Consider the following 9,396-nt stretch of genomic DNA (forward strand, 5'->3'; position numbering starts at 1 on the left):
CGAGGCGAATGTGGTACACGGAACTCCTGACCAGGAGCATTTGTACTGCAATCAGACTGCTCTCTCAAGAAAGCCACCCGTCACACAAGCGGGCTTGGTTCCACACCCAAGCCTTCACAACCTAAACCTCTATAAGTGGAGATTGAACGGCGACAGATGATGGCTTTCGATCTTCCTTCAGAAGTGATTGGTGTCATTCTGGCAGCCAGACGTCCCTCCACCAAAACTGTATATGCGGAACACGCTGGGAAAAGGTTGTTGTCTAGTGTTTCACCCTTGACATTCAACCCTTCGAAGTCCAGCTGTCTAACAATCCAATATTTTGTTTTTCTCTAGCCTAGCAAGGCCTTGCTGTGGCAACAGTTGAAGGCTATCTTTGGGCCTTAAGTTTGCCATATCAGCCAACCCTGTTTAAATCACCTGTTTTTGCTGCATTTCTTGAAATGGCTGATCCACATTGTCCTGCCAACAGCTTTTGTAATGCTGCATTAAGACCTTCCTTTTGTTCTCACATACCTGATGCTCACACATACTTCGAACCAATGAACGGCTGCTCTCTCCACCTGTTGACCATAAAAATAGTGTTACTCATGGCTATAACCTGCTCAGTGAGTTCCCAAAACACTACTACCTGGATGGCCATGTCTGGCAGTAAAGGCATTTTGCCCGATCCGTCTTGCAGGATATTCTGGTCCAAACCATTCCACAGACACACCACTTGGGGAGATACTGTTTTGGTATCTATTCACAAGAGTAGGAATTTGTGGTTAGAAGCACTCTATCGAAATAACAAGTTAGTTACCTTTTTGGTAATCCCTTTTCTAGTAAAGCCTCCACCTAACAGATTCCTCATCAACCCCATTCTGTAGAATAGACTCAGAGTGCATTAATAAGATTCTAATCTGGAGATCTTCACACAGGCATATCTTAGTTTCCATGGACTCTGGGTTTAACTGAACTGACAACGACTAGAAAGAAAGCAACATCTGCGTGCAGAGGTGACACAGATATATAAAGGTAATTAAGTTGTTTGTTCAGTCCTTTGGTAAACCCGGTTTTATTAAATTGGGGTGCGGTTTAGTGGCAGAGATACTGAGTGTATATAGCTAGTATTGAAAAACATGTTTCATTCCAACATCCTTTGAGTGGGAGTGGATGATTAACCATGTCATAGGAGGATGATAAGCGGTAATAATACAAAGTCATCACTGATGCGTACCACTTCTACCCACATATTCAGCAGGCGAGTGCTACCGTTTCAGTGCTCATAACAAGTTGAAAACGTGACCATAAGCTCTGTGAACAGGTCTATAGTATCCTGCAAGTTCTCTTGTGGGGGATTTGCATGTATAGTCATAAGCACTTGAATAATCTGGCCCACGTGCGGGGACCCCGGAGCACTTCTTTTAGATATATTTTCTTAAGTGGATTTTATTTGCCTTTCTGGCCAGTGTAGCCTGTGTATGTAGGCTGCATTATTCTCTCTATCTCTATCTCTATCTCCTCCCCCCACGTAAGCGGGACGAGTTGGGTGCATATGACTTATAGAAATACCCCTAGGAGAGAACTGGAGTTACAGGCAAGAAACTGTTCTTTGTCCATCTTTGTATGTTTGCTCTTATTTTCTTTCCACTTCAGTACCGCTCCTGGTGGCCTTGTATGTGATGCAGCACATTTTGAAGATGATGCTGGCTTGCAGGAAATGACTATTGTAGTTCTTTCACGGTGGGGATGATTGGGTGTAACTACGTATGGCTTAGTCGTGCTCCATCTTGTAAGATACCTTTTGGGGGCCTGCATCAGGGAGACCATATGGAATCCGTGTTACTCCCTCTAGGTATGAGAGGCGGACTGTAGTTGTGAAGTCATTTGTGCGGAAGATAGGTTTCACTTCCTTGAGCACGTGCTTGTGCCATGCTGTCTTGGTTTTCTCGATGTGGTATTCAAAGAGGTCCATGTCGAGAATGAAACTTGGATTTTGCGCTGGCCTAGAAGAGTGAGGCCCTCCGGTATCATCTTGGATAGCCGGACATGTATTCATTTGTTACTGTTGTTGAACAGAAGGAATTCTATTTTTGCTTAATTGGGTTCGAAATAGATGTTAGGCATCCTCTTCTGAACGTAATTGAGGAGGACTTTGAGTCCCCAAATGTTGTGAATAGAGATTTTGCAATGGAGCATGCCCTCAGCATATTGATGGATTTTGGTTCGGTTGTCTCCGTCTAGGACTACTTGAGGATTCATCTCTTTGCTCTAAAGTAGCAGAGGCTGTCATCCTTTTATGTCCTGTCAGTCTGATGTCTTCTATTTGGCTAAATAATGAAAATGTTATTTTGAAATAGTGAAAAATGCATACATTGTACTGTTAAAGAAAAATGTAATGAATTGGTGTTTCTGGGGTCCATCCTGGATACCAGAAAATATTTTAAAGTTCTTCATCTGGTGCTGATTTGTCACTGAAGAATTATTGTTAAAGTACCTTTCCTTTCACTCTGTGGTTTTGCTGATTCGCAGCCCAAAATTTGGGTTCAAGGAGAAAGACCCTCACTATGTCTGAGTAGGATCAAACACACAGGTTGTCGAGTTTCCCGACCTCTTTTCTTGCACCTGCATCAAAGGACTGCGTATAATAGGCGCAGGCTGTGCCTCATAATCCTGCCTTGCACATCTCTGCAGTTGGTGCGAGTCTTTGAAGACACATTAATATTGGGGAGAGGAGTTGGCCTAACGGCTAGGGCGCTCAACTTCGGACCTGGTTTCGAGTCTCGGTAATGACGCCGAACGTCCAGTGATTCTGTGCAAATCACTTAATCTCCCCGTGCCTAACAAAGAATGAATGTGTGTCCTGATGTAATGTAACTGGCGCTATGTAAAGCGCTCTGATACCTGATTGGATTTGGGTCAAGTTCGCGCTATATAAAACTCTGCAAAAAAAAAAAAAACAGCCTTTGTTTTGGTGGAAGTGTTTGAGCCCGACCTGTTCACATTTTCTGTGATTTAGGAATTTAGAAACCAGTAGATCAATGTGGAGTGAAAGCTCAAATGGAAGGGGAGTGGTTTGTTAAATAGTATTGAAATCTGATATATTGCAGAAATTGTAATCCTGGGTGACCAGATGGAACCGCATGGATTAAATAAAAGATTACTTTGGTTTGTGAAAAAACGCCCAAGGCTGGAGTACTGTATACCCTCTGACACTGTAAGCTGTTCAGCCTTTAAGTAGACAGTCAATGGCTTGTAATACTCCCAACACTTCAATAATCATAATGCATTACAATGGGAAAGCTTTGATATCCACCTTTTCTCATTTTGCTCTTCATCTGTAGCCCTTTGCTGCTGCTGCTGCCTTGAGGTCTATCAATGCTTGTAGTGCTTCACCAATACCACTTCTCATTTGTTTGATGTACCTTTTTTAATAAATCCGCTTTCCCTTCTCCCCAGCAAAAGCCAATGCACGAAGTGAAAAATGTGTGCATTGTGTACGCTGAGAGATGTGCATACTCGCATGCAGATAAAACACAATCGCACACTAGCCAATGTCTCTACTCCATTTTACAATCCGCTTGTACAGGGCTCTATACAGGCCCTGTCATTTCCAGCGCCACACAGGGGCATCATTGTGTTGTGATACTGAACAGCACAGTTTCTTGAGCTACACTGAATGCTGTTTCCAAACATCCATTTCTACAAATCTATTCCCTTTTCTGTTATTTTCTTTAATTCTTACCATCAAGATTTGTTACGGAAAGGTATGTTTGATGTGGGCCGGTAACCTCTACCTAACCTGCATTATCTAAATTGTATTCCCTTCTACACTGCTCCTACTAGGGCCAAGCCTGAAGACCCTTCCCTTCTGGATGACCCAAGGATCAAGGAGATTGCAGCAAAGCACAAGAAATCATCTGCTCAGGTACGTGTTAAAAGGGAAATCTGTTTAGTTGAAAGCTATGAAAGTGTTACCGCTTTCCTGTCAGGTTTCTGGCACTGCTCCCTTTGTCCTACCTCTTGTCATTCATTTACTGTCTTTCTGTCTCTCGCCCTAGTGTTAGTTATTCTTCTGCCTATACCTTCTAATAGTCTAAGTCTCTTGAAAGACCAAATATGTTTGTCAAAGAAGTATGTGGCATAATGTATAGACTGCTTGCAGCATGCGAACTCTCAACTCATTTTGAGCCATCTTTCATCAGTATGTGAACACGCTAAACCCTGGATGGCATCTAAATTCTGTCCAGTTTTACAGGAGGCTCTTTAGACTCTAAACCATTCTTTGAAGACTAGTCTAATTGATCACCTCTTATTGAACATTAGACTTTGGCCCAAACTGGTTGATATGGGTTTGATACCCCGGCAGGACTGATCATAAGTCTTGGATCTCGCACTGCCCCCAATAGGAACTCCTTTGCACAGTACTCCTAATGAATCCTTCAATAGAAGGCTTAGGCCCACTAACGATTGACGTAGGTGAAAATTGAGCACGGTCGTAGAACCTTCGTTAGTATTGAGGAGGTTTATAACGTAGTGGCCGTTGGGCTTGAAGCTGTGCAGACTATGATAGTGCCCTTGATAGTGCCCTCTGCAACCCTGGCGAGGATCTGTGCCATCCATAACGCTATGATCGCATCTTTAAGGAATATCTTTTTTGTAGAGTCCAATGGACAGATGTACAATCCTTTTTTGCGGCAGCAAACAGCAAATTGGTCCGTTTGCAACAGCAGAAAAAGTTCCAGGCATGTAGACATGCTATTTTGGGAATCACTGACTCTCAAAATAGCATTTGCGACTCTCGCTATTAGGACGGGGCATCCCTTCCTACTAACGAGTCACCATGCCATGTACTGTTTTGCGACCGCATTTGCGGCTGATAACACTCGCAGTTTACCATCTACTTCAAGTAGGTGGTAAACCACTCTCAAACGGGAAGGGGTCCTTGAAAGGTTGCGTAAATATTTGTTAAGAGTAGGCAGGGACTACTACCTGCCCTTAAAAAAAATCTTTTCAGTTTCATTTTTTTCTTGTTTAAATGCAGCCCGTTTTCCTACGAGGAAAACGGGCTGCATTTAAAATTAATTAAAAAATGTTTTTTAAAACTGCTTTATTTAAAAGCGGTCCGGGACATGGTGGTCTGCTAACCCCAGCACGCCACGATCCCTGGGAGTGCTAGCCATTCCCAATGGGGTCGCAAATTGCGTCAGCCTCATTAATATTCATGAGGCATGCAATTTGGGACCCTATGGGGAATCGCAAACAGTGTCTGATACACTGTTGTACATTAAGTTTAGCGAGTCGCAATTTTGTGCAATTTGCAGCTCGCTAAACTTAATGGTCGTACATCTGGCCGCAATACTCTTGCAGAAAGGAAAACACAGGCTTTGTGGTACAACAAATCTTGCAGAGTAGCTAGTCATTTACTATCTAAATCCATTAGATATCAGAATAGGAAGTCGGTCCAAGGCAGTCCTATAAAGCTGAAATACTTTGTACCGAAAGAGATTAAGAGTATAGAAAATGGGCATCTATAATGTGCGCCGTTAAAGAGAAGGACCATTGGTCCTTTTGGCTTATTCTTTCCAACGGTGGCACTGATTATCATTCACCAATTGATATCCCGTCAGCTGATTGGTTCAATCACTCCTCAGAACTATAGTCCTTCGCCACAGGGTTGTATTTTTCTCAGAGCGGGCCGCTGGGTCAGCATGTATAGCTCCTGGCTGTGGTGCAGGTAGTAATGGGTTAGTGGATTCCCAACTTGAAATACCAGCCCGAGATATTAATTGTTTCCATTTCTGAAATTAGAAAAGCTATAGTCTGGATTATTCCAAATTAAGCCCCAGGATTGGATAAGATCCCTGGAGATCTTTTTATGGCTGATAACAATATCTGGTGTCCATACTTTGTACTGTTTTTTAACACTATGAAAGTTAAACTAGTGCCCCATACATGGGCTGGGGCAGTGATCATTCTGAACTTTCGGAAGGGCTGTAGGGCTCTTCCTTAAAATTATTGGTCTATCCGCATCATCGACAGTACCCAAAACATTTTCTGCAGGGTTATTGTAGACGGGCAATGTGAGTGGCTAACTGACACTGTAATTCTGACACTGCTTCAAGCTGATTTTGGAGATGGTATAAGCACCATCGATCAGGTGTTTCGTCTTCAGCTACTCTGTTGGAAATGTATTACCCTGGGGGGCAGCAGTCGCTACGTGACTTTCGTGGTCCTTATGTTCGCGTTTGACTTGGTACCTAGGGAGTCCCTGTGGAAGTTGTGGGCGGATAATGGGGGTCCCAAAGTACATCTTGGATCTTATTTGCTCAGGTCCATTGCCGGTCTCGGAGCGAACTGACAGACCCCATTCCATTTAACCGGGGCATACGACTAGGACACGTTTTTGTCCCAATTCTATTATTCAGTGACATGGTAACCTATTCCGAGAAGTGCGAGAACAATGCTACAAGGGTCTGATGACACTGTTCCGACCCTTCAGTTTGTAGATGACACACCATTGATCTAAAATGGGACTACAAAAGCTTCTGGATCCGTTCTTCTTTTTTTTTTTTTTTTGTTTTTTTTTACAAACATAGGGGCCTAGAAATTAACACTGGGAAAACCAAGTATATGGTTTAAGCTATGTTAGACATCCAGTTGTGTTTGAAGTCTCCTGCTTTTTGCTATATATGTAAAGGCTAAACAGAAGAATGCAGTTTAGAGGGTCCTTTTTGCAGCATGTCGGAACTTGACACCTTACTTATTATAATGGAATATAGCCTTAGATTTGAAATTTGGACTGTAAATTAATGGATTTAACAGTTTTTTTAACATTTTATTGTATGTGCATCTAAAATGATTTTATGTCAAGTTTTGATGGCTTTCGTGTGCTCCTAGTGACTGTATAGCCAACTAAAGATTTATATCAATTCTTTGAAGACTCTTCATATTTTAAGCATTTTAGAAACTTTTCAGTCTCTGTAAGGTTGCTGTAACTTTAATGCCCAGAAGAAGCCTCCGTGACCAATGCTCTTTCAGTCTCACTATCTCTGCCAGTGACCACATACATGGGAATATGAGGGCCAGTGGGGAAAAAAGGGAATTTGGTAAGAGGAAGAATCCGAGACACAGGAGTTCCCCACTGACTCCTCCTTTTGGTTGGTCAAGGATCCCTGGAAGATGTAGCAGATATCTACAAATCTAAAAGGTATTTTAAGTAGCACAGTTTTAACAGTATTTGTAGATGGATACACTAGCAGCAGCTTTATGTATCCTGCTGTCAAATTTGACGCGAAACTGGTTATTCATGAAACTAAACACAAAAAGGATGAGTGCCTCAAAAATATATAAGAACGTTTGCATTTCTCCCTATGATATGAATAGCCTCAAGCTTTGTCATATATGTATAATGTCGCATTGAGTTTAGTAAAATTGCAAGATAACCAGGTGTTAATAATCTGTTCCCTGTCTTTAGCAATTCATTTGTGCACGCTAGAATTCTAATACCTTCTGCAGGACAGTCGTGTAGACCTTTGCAAACTAGTCCAATTTAGGAATCCTCCTTGTTCCATGATTGGTTAGCCCTTCCTATAATATAACCCCGCCCAGTCTTAAAAGATTCAGATAGGTGTTCAATAAATAGTTCAGAGTTCACTTTAATCAACAAGACAACTTTTCTAAATACGTCTCTGTATTGCCAATGTTTATTGATAGTAACCAGTTGGTCTTGGCAAGGGGAATCAGAAATCCGTGTAGCGAGGTTCTGGCTGCGGCAGCATTGTATCACACTGCCTAGCAAAGACGTTGTGAAAAACGAGGGAAGTTGTGACCTGTTATCCTGAACGGCTACTTTCTCTCCAGAACAAGCAAGAGTCCATGGCCTGCTGGGAATTGTTGGCATGCTTCCACATAGTGCGTTCTCCGCACATGCGGAGCTTCAATCTCGGAAATGCAGACCTTCACTAATGACCACCAGCCTTCTTTCACTGAAGGAAGCTTAGCATGGCATAAACGCGGAGCGTAAAGCACTCCAAACCCACTCGTGCTAAGTATGAAGCATAGTCTCCAGCCCCGCTTGCAGACTATGTCTTCACAATGTTTTAAAATTTAACATGAGCCCATGTAGTACACACTTTTCGCAGTATAAGAAAATGTATCTTTAATTTACTAAAGGTTCCAAAGAATGTTCTACATCAAGCTCAGACCCGTCCTGGATCCCACACGACTGCAATGTACGGTCTGGTTACCAGCAATGCAGCCTGTAGTGCTTAAATGAGTTGCTATTTTGCCAGAGATAGGAAGACCTTTGGCTAAATCTCTCAATTGAGCAGTCAAGTTCGTGCAGCACCCCATCACGAAACACAGCGTTAATAGTGATGTCGCCACATCCTACCCTTGATCTGCTAAAGGTGCACTGTAGAGTAAAACCACAAGGCTTTTTTCATACCAGATGGTACCAGAGCCTGCTTTGCTATATTCTTATACTTTCTTAATAATGCAATCTTAATAATGTGTTCTGCTCAGTTTTTTGGCACTGGTGGGGCAGCTGTTGATATTTCTCGGTTTGGGTTTAAACTGTTTTAACTATGTGCCAGTGCTCACATGACCACAACATAAAGATGATACAGAGACCAAACAGTTTTTTGTTTATATAGTGTTCATCTGCATATTTGCATAGTTGTTTTGTATCACTGGTTGACTATGGTGTAATAAGTAGGAAATCTCTGGCCCACAGAGTCTGGCCTGTCTTTGCTTCCAGCCTCCAAAAATTGGCTACTAACACTGGCTGACTTTCCGCAGAATTGTTAACAAGAATCACATAAACGCACACTACCATTAATGACCAAATCTAGTGCTTTTCATAGTGTGCTATTTGTTTCTTGAGTTTGTGGCTCAACATTGTTATCAAAGCTTTGCTTCAAATTGGGGCGTACTGTAGGTAATGCAATATGTCTCCTGATGCCAGTAAACTCAATGCATGAAGAATTCTTTGAATGTATGCAGCGTTTCTATAGCATGAACCTAGGCAATGGAGCGCTGTTCAGGATCAAAGGCAGAATACAGTCAACAATTGATTTGTGAACTGTTACTGTATCATTATGTAGTGCTCTTTAAAGGCACCTGTTCAACTTTCTCAGAAATTGGAACAGGATTGTGAGACCAACTTGATGAATACTTGGGTGTTGTTCCAGCTCCTGCGTGCATAAATGGAAAAGGCCTGTTGCTTAGGTTTTTTTTTTGTCTCCAATCTGGTGGTGCCCTGGCCACTGGTGCTGAGAGCGTCGGAAATGGTAACCTTGCCAGTCAGCATGTGGGATTCTTGAAGGCTCTCTAAATGATGCAGAGGATTGCAACGCTGTTCCGGGCTGGCAAGGGGAGCCACTGGAGTTGCATCAGGATTATTTAGATGAG

The 9,396-nt window shown here is 42.4% G+C and overlaps 1 protein-coding gene and 1 long non-coding RNA gene across 3 annotated transcripts in view; one reads left to right on the forward strand and one right to left on the reverse strand.

Moving 5' to 3' along the window:
* Window positions 1-9,396, reverse strand: part of LOC146854178 (uncharacterized) — a 265,426-nt gene that overhangs the window by 237,565 nt on the left and 18,465 nt on the right. The gene's annotated exons all lie outside the window — the stretch shown is intronic.
* LOC146854179 (aldo-keto reductase family 1 member B1-like) overlaps window positions 1-9,396 on the forward strand; it is a 217,432-nt gene that overhangs the window by 158,520 nt on the left and 49,516 nt on the right. For both annotated transcript variants that reach the window (XM_085651951.1, XM_085651952.1), the window contains exon 7: window positions 3,829-3,910. In XM_085651951.1, coding sequence (XP_085508077.1) covers window positions 3,829-3,910 — 82 coding nt within the window. The remainder of the gene's footprint in view (window positions 1-3,828; window positions 3,911-9,396) is intronic.

The sequence above is a fragment of the Triturus cristatus genome, chromosome 4_1 (genome assembly GCF_964204655.1).
Source record: "Triturus cristatus chromosome 4_1, aTriCri1.1, whole genome shotgun sequence".
NCBI classification, from domain to species: domain Eukaryota; kingdom Metazoa; phylum Chordata; class Amphibia; order Caudata; family Salamandridae; genus Triturus; species Triturus cristatus.